The 18,957-nt window shown below is 42.4% G+C and overlaps 1 protein-coding gene across 1 annotated transcript in view; it reads right to left on the bottom strand.

Moving 5' to 3' along the window:
- agbl4 (AGBL carboxypeptidase 4) overlaps positions 1-18,957 on the bottom strand; it is a 263,660-nt gene that overhangs the window by 7,614 nt on the left and 237,089 nt on the right. The window contains exons 8-11 of the mRNA XM_088313401.1: positions 18,061-18,175; positions 16,355-16,466; positions 4,867-5,019; positions 2,972-3,134 (exon numbers count right to left, since the gene is read on the bottom strand). Coding sequence (XP_088169527.1) covers positions 2,972-3,134; positions 4,867-5,019; positions 16,355-16,466; positions 18,061-18,175 — 543 coding nt within the window. The remainder of the gene's footprint in view (positions 1-2,971; positions 3,135-4,866; positions 5,020-16,354; positions 16,467-18,060; positions 18,176-18,957) is intronic.

The raw sequence follows: 18,957 nt of genomic DNA, 5'->3' as shown, positions 1-18,957 counted from the left end.
TATGAGTATGAACATAGAACATAAATGCTTAACTGCTTATAATCAATAAATAAAAAATTGCACTGGTTGAACTGAAAATGCAATTTTCTTTCATCACATTTTAACATACTTAACACAAATGTAAAAAGAAGTGGACAAATGTATAATGAAATCACATTTTATTCGGGCAAAAGTTGGGGGTACACGCCGGACTGGTCGCCATCCAATCACAGTGCAACACATCTGCTTTGTGCCCAAAACTTTCTTCTGCGATCATTATCACACTTTTTCCCTCTTTGCCTTCATTACCGCCAATGACGGCATCTCAAATGCGTGTCGCATCTGAATTCAAACATTTTCAAATGCTCTTTCTCGAGTCCATGGCGGGACATAGGAGGGATGGGATTACTTTACTAATGGTTCGACATGGAAGGAAATGTCAGAAGGCACGCATGAAGGAGGCGCGCATGCACACGCACGCGCGCGCACGCACGCACGCATGCACGTAGACAGCCATACAGGTGGCGGATGATTAGAGGACAAAGAGAAGGCAGACAGGATAGAGGTTGTCCCTGCTGTTTTGGAGAAGAGAATTCTCAGCTTGACTAGATGATATAATGAGCTGTTATGTTCTGGGTGATGAGACGAGAGGAAAGGACAGACTGGAGGAGAGAGGAGGACATGAGTGGAACATACACACACATTTGGATCACTTTCAAACTGTGATAAAAAAAAAAGTCTGAACTGGGAGAAATGTTAAGAGGCCAGTTTTGGAGAAGGACGGTGAAGTGGGTTGTATAAGTGGCGATTATTTATTTGTTATGTGTTGGTTTTGTCTGAAGATGATCGTGTGTCAGTGTGTGCGCGTGTGTCGAGGGTGAAGCAAGGTGGGTGGAGGTGCGAAAGGTCTCGGTTGATGATTTGTACGCTCCATCGAGCAGAGCGCTGGGGCGGGAAAAGCGACATGGTCGCTTCCTTCAACCCGCCTGACCTCAATCTCCAGTCTGCAGCGGGTCCCCCTTGTGCAGCTTGCCCACCACCACGGGACCCCGCCTCATTGTGACCCTCCCCTTTTAAGAAATGAACACGCACACACTTGACTGGCAAACAAAAAAAAGATCAGTGAAGTCCGACTTCTCTGCCAATTTGACCTTGAGTAGAAATGGGAAAGAAACAACATTACAAGTCTGAAGGCGCCAAGTCATATAAATGCACGGCACAGTCTTCGCCTCAACTTTAGCAAAACTCACACAAGCGTTACGCGTCAGGATGCCGATAGAAAAGCATTTTACAAAGCAAAAGCTGCCTTTTTTGCTCATAGCACAAACCGCCATTGCTTGTCCTGTTCAGGGTCACGGCAAAACTCAAGACTAAAACAGCCGACTTTGGGCAAAAGGTGGACTACAACCAGAACACACACAGGGGAGGTGTGAATGGCATTAAGTGGGAATCAAGCCAATAATTTTTATGAACAAGGCCGCAGGGTCAAGGCCGGAAGGCTGGCCAGATTGCGACTGGCGGGCGGGAAGGGACTGACCGCCAAAAAAGGGTCAAGTGCCCAGCTCTGGTTATAATATACGTGCGCCCGGTTAAAATGGACAAAGCCATGGGTAGACAAAGAATGGCCCACGAGCACAACACTGTCAAGTATAATATTTACGGCGGTAATGTGACCATTTTTTTTTCTAGCTGGAACTTATTAATTCTAATGAATTTATTCATTTTTTTTAATTCATTTAACTAAATAAATGAAAAAAAGTAATTGTACAAAATAAATAAATAAATAAACTATATTATATAAACTATATTTATATACTATATTTGCATATATATATATATATATATATATGCAAATATATCAAATATATCTATATTAATAGACAATTTATATGATTTTTTTATTAAACAATTACAGTGTACTATTATCTGTATTTATAAATAATATATTTAAACTGCTAAAATAAAAATACCTGACATGTTTTACGTGCATATTTTCAATTTTATTTTTGAGTGACTTAGCCCGTATGTCTGTTTTAAAAACACAATGAGGATCAAAAACATACGTGTGACTGCTGGTATTATGCTGAGAATTATTTCTTAGCATGCCTTTGTTTGCCACATTCTGCACCTACTTTGAAAAGATTTGTCAAATAAGCATTGACTTGCATAACATTTTGGCCAAAGTATTAATTTTGGGCATAACCATATGTTATATTAAAGATATTCGACACAACTCTCATTAGAAGGCAGTTCAGTCGTATTACACGGCAAACCAAAATAACACACAACTTGCTAGAGTGTTAATTAAGCTGTAAATGTATATTTCTGAGGTGGGACCCACTAAAGCTTCTCTGCGGCGGCGCGAGAGTGTCCAGCCTTGGCACTAGAGGGCACTAGGGCTACATCCACGACCACCCTCGCCTCCGTCTGCAGGAGTTGTGCAGGAACACTTAAACACATCACATGTAAGACTCCTTATCACTCCTCTCGAAAACGCTTGCCAAGATCTCAGTGCCATCGGCCCGCTCTTGGGAGCACTCCAGTCTGGAGAAGGTCAGCTGAAGGGAAAACTTCCTCCTCCTATCAGCCACGGGCGGGCGACCTTCAGCGGCCATGATGTGCGTTTGCGCGTCTGAACGATTGCGTTTGACAGGAGTCTTGTTTGGCTCATTGTTCTATTGTTTAGCGCAATCAAAGCGGCACCTGAGCCCGACTGCGCAGGCCTCCTTGTCTTCTCGAGCGCCTTTGTGAATGGAATCAATAGACGCAGCTATCGCATCCCTGTTTGAACTCTGTCACGATGACAGGCGACAAAAGAGAGACGTGGCTTTTGTAGTGAGCGCACATGACCCCATGCAAAGTCACACCCAAAGGCTCATGTACATTGTCATTTGGGTGACACGCCAGCAACTAATTAACACACACAAAAGGAACATTACGGTTGCTGTCTACACTAAGACAAAGCGAACGGAGGAGCTCGTGCCAAGGATACATGTCTCCTCAGTGTAGGCCACGGGAGTCGTGCTGCCAGAGGTCATGTAGCTGTAGAAAGACACCTCCAGAGTGTAGCAGTAGGACGTGTCATCAAGGAGACCGCCGAGGAAACGTCTGCCGGTGCCGGCCTTCACCACGTCACGGTTAAAGGACGTGTTGGACTGTAAGAAAGAAAAATACGCAGGAGGCAAGATGAGACAAGTTTGGAAAAGCACTTTCTTTTAACCCTTGTGTTAAACTGAAATGAATTCGACACCTTCCCAAAATAAATCAATAAATAAATGCATACATAAATTAAAAAAAAAAAAAAAAAAATGAACAAAAAAATATAAACAATAGAAACGATGCTAAGACAAATTAAATTTCTTCAGTCTTAAAATATAAAAAAGGTGCAAACATATACATTTGAGTATGGTTTCCTTGTATAAAGAAACAGTGCATTTTGTAATCGTTGAGTCCAATTATCGTACTCATACTTCAAGTACCCAAGTAAGCCAAAATACACCCAAATTAAAACAGATGTATTTGATTTATTTATTGATGTCATTCTTTTGTACGACAAAAGTGTACAAATTGTGTGCACATTGATACGGTTCATTATGCAAGATCTCGAACAATTGCTTTGCATAATTCTGTTATTATAGACACGTGCATGCACTGATACAAAGCAAAAGACAATCTGGTCGTGTAAATAAAATAGCCGCCTCGTTAAAAAAAAACACCTCTTACAAAATGGAAATTACGATAAAAAAAAAAAATCTGTTTGGTTAGTGGGCGTCAGCTAAACTACACAATGTTGACGGTGTCTTGGGAAGCAAGCACATGTGGAAAAAAATGTTATCATTAACTGTCACTCTGCTACGCTGCTTTGCTGAAATGCAAACTTGCTGCTACCGGTGGGATTTTTATTTTTTTTTTTCCCGCGATTGTGTTGTGCTGCTGCAGCAGTGCTGAATGGGCACCGGGGCCAAAGCGCAAGGGGGGAGAACACCCCTGGGCTGGATGTCCCACTCGCAATATATAGCCTGACTCTATTCCCTCTTTATTAAGATTCCATTCATTTCAGAAAAGACTCAACTAAAACTCATCTAAATAGGGAAAAATATAACAAAGGCCGTAACGAATGCAACATTTCCATATCATCCATCTGCACTGTATTTTTTTTTTTTAATTTAAATTTTTTTTTTACGATGGCAAACACCGTCCACAACAATAGGTACATTTTCCCAAATCAATGAAAATTGAACACAAAATAATTCTATAAAAAGAGAAGTAGTAATAAAAGTATAACAAGATAGTTTTATAGGGGTGCCATTTACATAATGGAAAATAAAACTAAAACTAAATCTAACCAAATGAAAATACACATATGGAAAATAAAAGCAAGACTAAAATCACTATCACAAAGAGATCAATAAAGAAAAATAGGAAATTATTAAAAAGTTGCTTCATAGTAGTTCCACATTATAATAATAATATTTTTAATTTCTTCATTTGGAAAAAAAAATGTAATGAATTAAAAAAAAAAATTTAAATCTACTCAGTCACGTTACTGTTAAGTCAATGCTGTCGTTAGAAAAGAGCTCACCACAATATTATTGAAAAGTGAGCATTATCTTTGAAAATGTTTGATGACATTTTTTTTCCATACGGGATCCAATTAGTCTGCGCTTGTGTAACAAACATTGCGACCAGTGAGTATGAAACTAAACATCTCCTCATGACCAGTATTAGCCATAGTAACTATTTTGCAACCTGGAATGTCGTCAACAGTACATAATACATAGTACATATCTCCAAGTATTAAGCAGCTCCAGCTTAGCAAAGAGCTCCGACCGAAACAAAGAAAAGAGACTCCTCAATGACGGTTTGTTTGTGCGTGTCAAGACTCACAAAGGAGAAGTCGTGCGCATTGTGGCACAGCAGTCGAGGGAAAACGGCCTGTCTCTGGACGCGCTGCTCGTCCTCAAACACGTTGCCGTACATGAAGCCGTTCAGCATGGTGGAGTGAGCGTGGACGTCGATGTAGAACTCCAAGCTAACAGTCTGATGTGGCAACACAGACGATGAGATGAATACACAAACAAACAGAGAAGGAAAAAAAACAGCAGGTTATCGTGATGAACAAAAAGAAAAAAAAATCACGTTCTGACACTGCGTACTTCTTCGAGGCTATGGGGGACATGAAGACATAAACACACAGACAAAAACTACTGAACTCCTTTTCATATATTCGACGGAGCTTTCTTTCCAGTGATTCGGTTATGACGGAGTCCGTTATTTATTTATTTAGGTGGCCGACGCTTTGGGTGACAAATGGCAGCGCGGTGTCTGTTCGAGCACAGGCCACAATTTGAGGAAATTGGCTGGTTGTGATTGAAGCAAAGGAGCCATTAGGAATTCTCCTTTGGGGGATCACGAATGTGTTTCTCTCATTTCATCTAAATCCACTCTGAGTTGTTTGCAAAAACATCCATTTGGAGCAATCCCCACGATGAGAGAAATTAGACCTTGGCAAAAGCAGGGGAAGCGTTGCATCATTGGTGGGAAAGAGGAACTAAACGACATGCATTTTGATCTCGTTGAGTATTGAGCAGTATCACGTGTCGCCGTACGTGACGCGGCAAATTCTGTTCAAGGTTGAGGGAAGCAGGAGCCTCGGGGCAAAAGTCAGACCGCAGTCGACGTCGGAGTGGTCAACCAGACGAGCACCGGCGCTCACGTTCACTTTGCCACTGAGCGGGAAGTGAAGCCTTCGACTGGCAGGGGAACCACAAAACTGTCGACGAGTCACGTGAATCCAGACAAGTAGTGATGGGAAAAGGAAGCTTCAAATTTGCTTCATGGACCAGTTGTTGTATTTTGGAGTCATTTAGATAGCTCTTGTTGGTTCAAATAAAGGGTTTAAAAAATGGCAAGTCATTGTGCTTTCAGCCTAATGTTGAAGAAAGAGTGCCATCTACTGGAGTCCCAAAATACTACAACTGGTTCATGAAGCAGATTTGAAGCTTCATTTACCCATCACTACAGAGTATTTTAATGAGGTCGAAACCAGATCAGAAGCTTCAACCTAAAGCACATTTAGAAATTAAATTCTGATGATGATGTTTGGGCCATGAAATGACAATATATCAATTTATTCCCGGCAGTCTTCATTTTCTCCAGTTTGTCTATTACATTTCCACCACTATATGCTGCCATGTCATTTAAAAAAAAAAAAAAAAAAAATGGGATCATTTCAAATTGGACGTTTTTCTGTCCTCTAATTGGTCGACGGGAGCAAAACCGTTCCGGTAGAGTTCGATGAGCTAAACGCGTCTTTTGTGATCGACGGACCTCCATTTTTAATGCCCGAAAAGACTGAAAAAAAATGGACTTGTTCTCAAATATACTTTAAACGTATACAAGAAAAAGCTTCATGTACTTGTTCAACGGCTATTGTACACACGAGCAAACAATCTCAAGCGTGTGAAAACTGAGCTGCGCCTTCAATTGTTTGCAAGCTGGCGCACAGCCACCCATAAACTTTGCACCCCTCTCCCATCCTTCCTCTTTGCCCAGCCGTCGTCTACCTCCTTTACCACACGTTGCACATTCAGCGGCTCACTTTATTCCTTGTGTTTTCAGAGAGAGGGGGCAGAAAGATAGCGAGCGAGGAGGGAGAAGGCAGAGAGGTGGAACGACTAAAACAGAGAAAACAAGGCGAGAAAACAGCGCGGGGAGAAAGAAAGACGGCGGCGGGGGGGAGCCGAGCAGATAGGAAATAGAAGCGCAAAAAAAAAAAAAAGGCAAACATGGGAAGAAAAAGCATAGAGATGTGTGTGGAGGCGTGCGGCGAGATTGACAGGGAGGAGAGGCAGAAAGAGAGCGACGGATGCAGTTCTTGGGCGGCCCGGGTGATGCAGAGCGGCCGCGCGTTTGAAATTCCGCTCACAGCCAAAGCAATTTCCTGGCGGTGGCTGTGCTGTCAGCTGCTTGGCTGGCTGGCGGTGAAATATGGTGGCTGGGAGTCGGCCACTAGCAGCCCCCGACAACCTGATGGATGGAGCCCCAGAGGAGAAAGGGAACGGCGGCACGGGGAAGGCGCTCAGAAGAGGAGGGGGGGGGGGGGACAGTGAGGAAGGAAAAGAAAACGGGGCGATGAGCAGGAGGCAATGGAAGTAAATGCACGGCAGAGGTAATATATCGAGACAAAGAGATAAAAGGGAGGGAGATGGGCCAGTATAAAAAGAGACAGCGGCCGATCCGGCTCCATTAAGGCCGAGAGCGGCATGCGCGAGTTTCAACCAAACAGGCCAAAGTCTAGACTGGGGGGAAACCAGCCTAATAATCACATGGGTCCTCCCCCCCCCCCCCCCCTTCATGCTCGTCGTGGGGAGGAGGGAAGTAGAACAAAAAGAGGAAATAGTGAAGGTGAGACGGAGGAGGGAAGACAAGCAGGTGATTTTGAATCGGTCTTATCGGGGGGGGGCGGTTCACAACGCAGATTTTCGGTTCGGTTCGGTTCTGACTGTTCAGAAAAACAATTACGCATCAAAACAGAAAGAATCAGACAGGCTGATGTTTGATAGATGGCAAAAGTAGAAATCTAACAGGCTTTTCATTGATTTGACAAAAGGGAGTTCTCGTTATCCACTGTCACTAAAATGCAGCAGAATCTTTTGTGCTTAGCGGGCGCAAACGGTTCATCTTTAGGGCAGACTAAAGAATCGCATTTTACAGCCACGACATCAAGTGAAGCACTAACACCTTTTCGTCAAAGGAAACGACATCAGCCAGCAAACATCCAAAAACATGTTTTGTTTTATTTAACCTGCCCTGAATACACAGCCCGAGCGTAAAAGTGAAAAACTGTTCGCCATGACATCGTGCCGAGCGCACTGAGCCATTATCATCAATTGGTTGCTAAGTGGTTGGCACATCTGCCTCACAGCGCTGAGGTTCTGGGTTTGAATCTTCATTTTGCAAGTCCTGCCCCCCTGGTGATGGGAAAATGAAGCTTCAAATCTGCTTCATGAACCAGTTGTAGTATTTTTGGACTCCAGTAGATGGCACTCTCTGTTCAACATTGGGCTGAAAGTACGACTTGCCATTTTTTAAAACCTTTATTTGAATCAACAGAGCCATCTACAGGACTCAAAAATACAACAAGTGGTTCATGAAGCAAATTTGAAGCTTAATTTTCCCATCACTACTGGGGGCCCACCTCGGGTGGGCTTCTCAGCGACTCCTCCTTCCTCCCGCTTGTCCAAAACATGAACGTCAAGGCTGTAAAATGAGCAAAGGTGGGAATTTGAGTGTGATGATTCTTTTTCCATTTGTGGCCTGCGATTGGATGCTGTCTCGTATTCTTGACTTTTGATATTTGTTCGAGGTTTTCCGTTGAAGTCCAATTTGGAGTGAGAGAATTTGATGGGCGAATATTTAAAGCAGCGATGTTTGTACATGCGTGCTCGGCTGCTGTCTCGCCTGACTTTAATGCTGGCAAGTTAACACCACGGACTTCTGTTTTTCACACTTTTACTTGGAAGTTCAACCCTCCTGTCGACCGCCTTGTTTTTAAAAAAAATTTTTTTAACGTCATGTCTTTGCTGTCTATATCTCGCATTCTTTGACCCTAAACCATCACTGTGCTGTAGTGATCACCAAACAGATTTCCTCAAGCATGAATATCAAGCATATATTTAGGTCGTTGTCTATGCTATGGCGTGGAGTGACAAAATGATGGTTCCAGGCCACTGAAGAGCAAATATATATCTTGCCACCAGTGGAAGCAGAGCATGCAAGGCACTTTGGAACGAAACGTACCAAAAAAAAAAAATAATGCATCTAAAGTGGATTTTTTTTTTTTTAATTAAATTCCAATTAATTCTGAGCAGGTTTGTCCCCAGATTGAGAGTTCTCCTCCACAACAACCCATGAAGGACAGTTATGACACCGTGGTCACATAAATAACAGCCCACCACAAAGTCACGTCCAAGCTTCCTACAATGCTCGGTTAATGCGCTGTCAATCAAACGGAGACAGTTCTGCAGGCCGCCTACTGTGATTGATGCTTCAATTAGCAACCCGCTCTGACCTACAGAATTGTTCATTTGAAATTGTAATTAAGCAATTAGGGGCAATTAAGACACAGACACTGCTGAATGAAAGTTAAAAGACAATTTGAGCGGGTGAGCGAGAGGACCGGCGAGGGAGCGACCGGTCCAAATGAACGCTCTCCGAGAGGAGGCAAACAAAAACTGAAAAGCGCTCCACTTGCGGTGAACTTGCGGTGGTCGTAAACAGTTTAGTGTAAATCCAAGAAGGTCAAACGAATGAATTTTGTCTTACAAGTGCTTATCTGCTGCATGTTAATTAGAGCGGGGTGCGGGGGTGCGCTGAGAGACATAAATGCCCAGCTTATCCTTACACGGGGAGGGGAAAAAAAAGAGCTGATTGAAGCAGGATTACAAGCTCGGGAATAAAGCCCTTTGCATCAGCAGCGTACCTTTCGGAGGGGAAGGGAAAGTTCCGCTCGCTCAGAAAGAAAAGAGGCAAAGTTAATCTCATTCCCTGCATAAGCTTTTATATTAACTTTTAAATATGGACGGCATTGCCTGTGGGAGGTTTGACAAGTGTGATGGCCAAAGACGGCTTTTTGAGTGAGTCCGTTCCCCTTTCGTGCTTGTCATCATGAGGCTGGCGGGTGGGCTGGGGCCGATCCTAGTTGGCAGGGGAAACTCCGGATTGGTGGAAAGTCAATCGCAAGGTATTTCCAGACAATCAACCAGTCACACATCACATTTATGCATAATCTGGTGCAGGGATGGGCAACTTCAATGCTGGTGGGAGACACATTGGACCACAGACTTGCTTACAGGATACATGACAAAAATCTTATTTTGAATGTGGACAAAATTATATGTGGGTTGCTATATATTTCATTTTTGATAATATATGTTTTAAATGTTTGTATAAAAGAGCCACTAGCCTAACCCAACAACAAGGGGTTTGAAGCTAACAACAATATAACCACATAACGTAAACAAAAATAAAAAATAACCACATATCGTAAAAAAAAAAAAAATAAATAAAAATATATATGTATATATATATATATATATATATATATATATATATATATGTGGGTGTATTATTATCTTATCTTATATTATATTATATTATGTTATATTATATTATTTTACAGAACAAATTTTTTTTCTAAGAAGAAGCAAATTGCAACTACCACAGGCGCCACAACGTCACCCTCATGATATTGTATATTTGGCAATCCCGATACATGTGTACAAAGACAGCGGTGTTACACACTGAGCGATCCAGTCGCCACTAAGATCCTCAAGGGATGTTACTTCAACTTCAGTTCAAAACAAATATCAAAAATAGCATCCGGCTTCAACTGTTCAGCTTGCCCAAATCTAATCTTCAACCCAATCGGATGGGTCAAAACAATTAACCCAACCCTTGGGTAAAATCACCCCAATCTGCTTGAAATTTCATAGAGAGAGGGTTAGAGAAACAAGTCAGCATCTTTTAGTGTGAATTATTAGGGAGGGAAAAACATGAATGATGAAGAGAGTGCTCTGATGCTGTGTGAAGAAAAAGCGTCTGGCTACTAAATAAAAAGAAAGATGTGCCATTAAAAAAATAAATAAAAAACAGTCCGGTAGTTTTTATCATTTTGGTAGTTAGATAGTTAACTCGTTTATTTTCTACGAAAAACAAAATAAGTGACGACAAAGGCAGTAATGAGATTAGCATAAAAAAAATGTTGTCTGTCCATATTATTAAACAACAACATTTTGCCTCCAATTCTTTTCCACAAACTTCCTGTATAATAAAAGTTGCCAAGGTTCTTACAACTTTGATAAAGAAGAGTGAGTGTCAAAACGTTTTGACAAACGTTTCCTCCAAAATAGAATCCCTCACCTCAGCATGCATGTAATATTCCACGCAGCATTTCATGGGTTCGAGGAGCCAATTGCGAGGAGCGGGGCACACGGTCGGTGACCCTCTAACGATGTCACAGTGACAGAACACGGCAGATGGCGTGACCCGCTTCAGGGGTGAGCGTAAATGATACAAAACCTTTCTCTTGCGTCGCTTTCCATCATCCTCCCTCCTCCCGTGTCAGAGTGGAACCTGCGCTCATATTGATGATGGTATTTATCCGTTTATGAACGCAGAGGTGAAATGTAATCGGGTTGAACGAGTGCAGACGCGGCCCGTCGCGTCGTGAGCCGCCACATTTGTGTACGGAAAAGAGAGGGAAGATCAGAGAATAAGCGATGGGCGAGTATCGATACAAGGTATCGGTATCGGTATCGGGCCGATACCTGGTCTTATTTCTAGGCATCTGTATGCGCGCGGCTGTTGCCGCACTTGTTTTAAGCTCAACTGAAGGCACACATCTGACAGATTCCCATTTACAATGTATTTATTTATTAGAATGTTATTGTGCGTTCCACAACAAAATACATATTTAATAAAAAAACGGAAAAAAAGCTAACAGAAAACAATCAATTAAAATCAACTTCATGGAAAAATGCTATGTTGTTTTTTAAAATTAGCTGTCATTTTTTGGGGCCAAATTTTATGTATCAAAAGTACTAGTGGTATCGATACTTGGTATCGGTGACTGCCCGAGAATTGAGTAATCAACTGGTATCGGTCTGAAAAAAATTGGAATCGAACATCCCTAAAAAGAATAGTGGCTAACAAACTTAAAATTGAGATGGAATTTTGTAGTTGACATTTTTTTTTAAATCTTCATTGATTGCCTGTGAGAAGCGACTCCTAATAGTGAAAAAAAAAAAGATCATTGTGTGCGTCTAGACATGAATTTAATTAGAGCACATTTTTGGAAATGCTTAAGAGGTTTCAGTTGGTAATCTTGATTAAAAACATACACAAACAGAATGCCATCCATTGTTCTGATTGGATCATGACTTTAGCAGTGCACAAAATTGGAAGCTCACAAGTGGTCCTTTCTATGCGGAGGAGACAATTTGGCTTCCAGCAGATGTAAAACTAAAGAGGTATGATGAAGGGATTGACGCAAAGGAAAAATTGGCTCTCCAAAACGGCTTGGAAATGTTTGGCAGACACCAGAGGACATTTGAACGCACACATGAGAGCGAGGATAAACAAACACAATCATCACACGGGGGTCTTCAGCTTGCCGCAAAAATGCAAATGGAAGTGTTGAACAAAGAAAAGTGGAGGAAACGCGCAGCCGGTGGGAAGGTCGACATTTGGAAAGATTTCAAGGTGCGAAAATTCATCACCGTGCCTTGACAGCAACTAATGTATTTGTTTGGGGGAGAAAATTAATTTTCTAATATTAAAAAGGTCAGCAAGAAGCCAGGGCAACAATGACCTCTGTGTCATCTTTAACAAATTATCCAAAATGGCGCTGTCAAATTGGTGGGGAAGCGTCAGGCAGTGATGAATGCTTTTGGTAATCAGCCAATCAAACTGAATTCTTCTTCTGCATTTGATAAATGAGCTGGAAAAGCAATGCTTTACCAAAGAGATGGGTCCATTTGTTTCTCCGGACGCGTTTCTGCTTTTTTTTTTTTTGTTTTTTTTTTTTTTTGCTCCCCTCTCCCTTTTCTCTTTTCTCCCTCGCCAATTTCTCTCTTTCCAAACAAACAACACGCTAGCTTGGGAACAGATTATGGCTCCTTGCATCACTGATTCGTTCAGCCACTTTTTTTTTTTTGCCGCTGACCAACATTCAGCTGCAGATGGTAAATGATGGAATTTCATCAAACAGCTTGCCTTCAGATGGAAGGCGATGAGAGGTATGACTGTTTGCAAGTATTAAAAATAAATACGGGTGGCGTTCGCAGGCTCTTCACAAGATTATAAATTGTTTAATTGTGATCATGCGTGATGCCTTTGCACGGCAGGTATTAATGCCAACTTCTCAGTTACTTTCTATGCTCAATTTCGTCCCAAAATACGCGGTTTTCGAGAACGTCACGTTTTATGTAGCGGCGTAATACGTTATATGGAACGCGATACGTGTTCACATAGCACAAGAAGGACAGCAGGAACTTCTTGCCACTGTAATTAGGAGTCTATGACGGCATTTACATACGTTAATGTCAAAAGTGGGCATAAAAACAAAAAAAGGAAATTATTTAAAAAAAAAAATAAAATAAAGGAAGTTATCAGGAATTAGGGATGGGTTGAAAAAAAATGAGAATCGATTTGAATCGATTTTCCTTTCCATAGGCCAGTATCTATTCATAAAACTACATATCGATACTTTTAATAACGATTATTTCGTCATAAATTTACTTCACACGTCAAGTGTGATCTTTTTGCGACGCGAAAGTAGTGTATCAAAACAAAATGGCGGAAGCAGTGATGTCAGCTGGACGATCGATTTGGAAATTCTGAAACTGAATGATTTGGGTCGTAAATGAATTAGGGAAATGCTAATTGAATTGAAAGCCAGTCGGGCTCGGAAGTCTGCGGGCTGAAATAGGGTCAATTGGTGGAACTCAGGTTTTAAAGCAAACATGGTGAAGCAGAAGTTAGCTGTTATGCTGCAAGCTAATGAGATTGTAAATGCTTTGAAATTCAGGTTACATTTTTTTTCCTCACATCTTTGATTAAAGTCTTGTAAGCACTTCCAATCCATTTCACAGTCAAGTTATTTTAGAAAGCTACCTGTTATTTCTTTACCTGGCAATTTTGTTCATTAGTAAAATCGTTTAAGTAAGCTTTCCTTGACATTTTACAAATCAAATCTTCAAAAACGTTTCATCAGACATAACCAAATCTCGTCAACACATGAGCGAATGTGTCATGGTCCTAAAAAATTCAGAGGTGAAATGTTTTTTTTTTAGTTCAGTCTCATGGCTGACTCAAGAATTCATTTTGTCAAACACCACCTGTTGCCTCCTGGCAGCAATTGCAGGACCATCCGTTATTTTCTCGCAATAAGTGCTTTATTTATTTATTCATTTCTTTGGCTCATCATTTGTGGATGTGTACACGCGGAGAGTGCCGCGATATCCTGTTGAGTTGCATCATATCGGCGCAGGAACACATACGCCGCAGATCAATCTCTCAACTGGCTGCTGCTGCTTTTGTTTTGCCTGTCTTGTTTATGTTGTTATTCTTGCTTCGAGCATGACAAATGACCCGAAAATTGGACCTTTTCTCCCATTCCGGCACCCTCCTATTCCCGTAGTCTTCACTTGACAAATAATCAAACTGATTTAGGGGCGAGTGAGGTGCGGCCATTGTGATCTCGGGCCAAGCGCGCTGCCATAACTCGGTTGATTTCCTGTTAATGGAGCCCCCGGCCCTGGTGGACCTGCTGTGTGAAACGAGCATGAATGGAGGGCAGCGGCACACAGGCCTCCTGGCAGCGCACTTGGCATTGACACTGGCATTAGGGAGCCACACACATGAGTAGTGTGTCTAATGGGATTAAGCGGCTGCTGCGAGACAGACAGATAGACAGACATGAAGAGGCTGCTTTCAGCGAACCTCCAAATGAACTCAGGAAGGCTGAAGGCAATTATCAGGCAGTCTTGGAGGAGGCCGTAGAGGTTATTAGTCCGTTTTTGGGGCATCTGGGGGGGGCTTGTTCGTCCGATTCAACATGTAGAATCGGGTTAAATGAGCACCGTGTCAGCTAGCGAATCAGTGCACCGGACAAGAACGGGAAGTGACGAAAGCTGACAAACGGTGAAAATTGAAGTGATTTCTCAAGAATTAAATGAGCTTTGCTCATTTTTATATCTCGGCTGGCTGGGCAGAAGAGCGCAAAGACAAATTAATCACTCTCGTTGAAGAAAGGACGCTGTCATGGGACATCAACATCCAATGCCACGCATTGATTAGCGCCACCGATGGCATGGAGGGGTACTACTACTTCTCACACATGCCGAGTATTTGGCGTCTCCGTCAATTTTTGCGGTGTGTTCTTTGGTCATTTTTCGGTCCAACGCTGCCGACGTCGGATTGTTGTGCAGAAGCCTTTCAGCCCACCACAGGGAGAGCAATGCGGACAAAATCGACTTAAATGGACCATTACACACGAAAAAAGACAGTTGGAGACACTTTGCTACGCACCAGCAATTGAACACATCACCTCTACACGTCTACCAATGCGCTGCAAGAGCAAAACTGCAATCCCAGTTTGGAGTCACACTCACTTCCAAACCCAGGATTTTTTTTTTTTTTTAATCCTTCATTCACTCCAATTTTTGTTTGAGTTATATTGTCAGCATTCATGAACTCTAACTCCGAGCATGCATGCTGTTATGTATCGGCGGGCATGTGAGAGTGACAGCAACGAGCGGATCCCGCTGCCATGACAGAGTTTATCGATCGGAGTGTCAGCGCCGGAGGGGAAAAAGGTTAATCTGCACGATGCCAGCCACGCACCTCACCCCATCTCTGGCCTGCCCCTCGTCCCGCCCCTGACCGCTGCCTCTCTTATCAGGCTTCGACGAGTGTACAAAAGGCTAGAGTATTCCCAGGACACTTAATGACCTTCAGTAATCCCACCAACCTGCTGCTCTGCTTATAATTACCATCAGAAACAAAGAGGGGGGAAAAAAATGGCCTGCATAGTCTGTCTTTGTGATAATCGGAGAGCGAGTGAAAGTAAAGAAACTTGCTTGACTAAAACATTCTGAATGGTCGAGAGAGCCACGCTGACATTCTGGAGGTGCTGACGAGCCGACGATGCTCCCCACAGCGCTCACGCGCAAACAAGATTGTCTGAAACATGCTGAACCAAGCAGGGAGATGGCACACGGCTAAGCTATGTGCATCATCATGGCCACAAAAGGCCTCACCACTCCAAGGTCAAGCTGGAGGGAGTTGCCAACAACAATTGGATTCACTTCTTCACACTCCAGAACTCAATGAGTTTAATTTAAAAAAAAATTAAAAAAACGTTTTCTTTTTGTCTTGGAAAGAGTTTAAATTTGCGCACAGTATACTGTAGAACAGGTGTGGGCAAACTACGGCACGGGGGGCCACATGCGGCCCGTTAAATGTTTTAATTCGGCCCGCCGAACTTGAAAAAAATTAAATGAATAAACCTTGTTGAAATTAAAATTCAAAATTAAATGTATTTTTTTTTCTCCGATGAGGTGAGGTTACCAAAACACTCCATCCATGTGCCCCCTCTGTCAAATTTTAGAACCCATTGTGGCCCGCCAATCAAAAAGTTTGCCCACCCGTGAACTAGATGTTAGAATTGGGGCAACATTTGTAAAAGGGACGCTGGGGGACATTTTTTTCTCTTTGTCAAGGACCCCATGAGAATATGTGTGTGTGTGAGATGTGTGTGTCGCAGCCCATGGGAATGAGCGCGTGTGTCTACGCGTGTGCGCGTACTCACCGGATCTTGGCTCATCTGCACTATGAGTTGTTTGACGGCGTGAAGTGTGGGGTGTGCCCATGGCGACGGGTCTTGCCAGTGGCGATTGAGATCAAAGCCCATCAGCGAACACCTGAGGAAAAGAAAAAATAATAGAAACGCACATTCTGGTCAGATGGTTTTAATTTTCAATTTAATTCTGTGTGTTTTTTGGCTTTTGGTTTAAAATATTAGGATGAACCCCCCAAAAAAAATAAACCTTTACAGGTGAATCAAATTGAAGTGAATTTCAAAACGTTTGAATACAAATGTCCAACTGTTTAGTTTTTCAGTGATTTGAATTTAGTAAAATTCACAACAGGTATCTGATCCGTAAATCGACATTATGCGTTCTACATTTTCAAGGACGTCCACTTCTATGCCTTTCGGCAACTCGAGTCTCTCCTGTCAAAATGTGAATAGCGCAACGTAAGGGAATGCAACACACGACATTAAGAAAGCAACTAGGAAATGGGCCTTCCGGTATGGAGTTTGCATGTTCTGGCCGTGCCTGAGTGGCTTTTCTCCGGGTGCCCCAGTTTCCTCCCACATTCCAAAAACATGCATGGTAGTTTGATTGGACACTCTGAATTGTCCCGAGGTGTGTTTGTGAGCGCGGGTGGTTGTTCATCTTAGCTCTCTTGGCTGGCAACCAGTTCAAGGTGTACCCCGCCTACTGCAGGAAGACAGCGGGAATGATTAAAAATTATTGTAAAAATGTGTGGAGCAGTGTTAATATTTACTTTTTTTTTTTGTGAGTAGTGTTTGCTCCTCGGCTCGATAAAGGTTGGCAAACAGCGTCCTAAGCGTTAGCAACAGCTTGCAATGATGAGCTATATTTATAGGTGCTCTGTGAGCTGCCCTTGTTTGTTGTCATCTTGTATCTCCTCTGTATCTCTGACATTTACGGAAGCTGTTAGCCGCACGGGAGTTACTGATACTACGCAGCCAAATGAGTCGAGCAGCCGGCCGTGAACAAAATACTCATTCCAGGTTAACTGCCATCGATTCTTTCGCTCTGCATGCATCCATCGCCGTTCCCACTCGCCGCTGCTCTGCCGTGGTGGCATTCGCCGGGTCGACGGCACGCTCGTGAGGTTGCGCCATGCGGCCCATCACTCGTCATCTTCCGTCAATATGCTTATCACCGCTCTTTTACGCAAGGGAGCTCACAAGAGTAAAAAAAAAAAAAAAAAAAAATCATCAATCAAGGCCAATGACGGATTACCACTGCATCCTGCAGTGCAAGCATCCGGCCACTAGATGTCACTCACAAACGCACACGGAAAACACTGATGCCTATCTCGGCGTGCATTAGTATTCCTGCGGCTGAGCACATTAAGTAAAAGGCAATTATGAAGAAGGGAAAGAGGAGCGAATAGACGGGAGAAGGATGCCAACAGAGCTGCAGCAATGGTGTTAAAAAGACAGAAGGGAGGAGACCGCGGACGGGCAAAGAGAATAGCCCCACGGCCACATACGATTTGAACAAATGCACTGCTGTGAGTTCTATGAATTCATTAGGCTCCCTGAAGGTGGAGTTAAGAGGATATTAGCTCAAGTAGCGGGAAATAAAACCGTGGAATATGTGAGCTGTATTTAATTTACAGTCGCATTGAAATTGGGAATTAATGTGTTTGTGTTTTTGCCTGTGTGTAGTCATGATGTGTGTGTGTGTGTGTTGGTACCTGTAGTTGCCCAGATACACGCCATCAGGATTCAGCATGGGCACGATTTTGAAGATCACATAATCTCTTAGAAGCTGAGCTACAGGATGCTGGCTCACCAGGAAGTCAATCAAACCTATCAGACACACATTTGTGCACACACACACACACACACATTCACACGCACAATGAAATAGACTTCAATTGAAAGCCAAAGACAGCAGTTAATTAAGTTTTTAAGAAACAAAAGAAGAGTGAAGGACAGCAAGGGGTGCACCGTCAGAATTAGACAGCAACTGTTTGGAAGGCTAACAAGTCAAGAGTGAAACCTGCCCCCTCACCTGAGTCAGATCGGAGCGGCTGGGAGCAAAAAAAAAAAAAAAAGTCATAAAAGAAAAAAAAAAAATCCAACGGCAATTGTCTTTCAAGGAGAGAATTTCCCAAAGGTGCAAAATGTTTCAAGCTCTTTTATTAGTTGCGAGCACAGCTAGCTCAAGAGCGGAAACATCACCACTTGCTGCTCACAGTATATGCACCGATAATACACAAACACAGATTTTTTGATCTTTTATTTCCACATCAAGTGTCACTTACAAAGGAGTATTCGGGTCAAACACAACCATGAGAATAAAGTCATCTAATTTGCAACAATATAATATATGAGGAACGAGTGTTGATGGAGTTATCATTTTAGGATACGTCAACATACCGCAAAAATAAAGCAAGTATGAGTAAAAATATAAACACAATAAAGTCATACATTTCCTTCAATTAATTATATTATATTATATTATATTCTCAATAATTATATATATATATAATTGACGGGCCAAAAATAATGCAGCATTTTTATAACCCCCCTAATTTTTGAAAAAAATAAAATAAAAATAAAAAAAGGATCACCGTCCAGTAAGGTGG

This window comes from Idiotropiscis lumnitzeri, chromosome 13 (genome assembly GCF_059441095.1).
Source record: "Idiotropiscis lumnitzeri isolate Australia: NSW breed Sydney's pygmy pipehorse chromosome 13, RoL_Ilum_1.0, whole genome shotgun sequence".
NCBI lineage: Eukaryota > Metazoa > Chordata > Actinopteri > Syngnathiformes > Syngnathidae > Idiotropiscis > Idiotropiscis lumnitzeri.
Note: the sequence above shows the minus strand (reverse complement) of the source record. Positions and strands in the feature narration are given on the sequence as shown.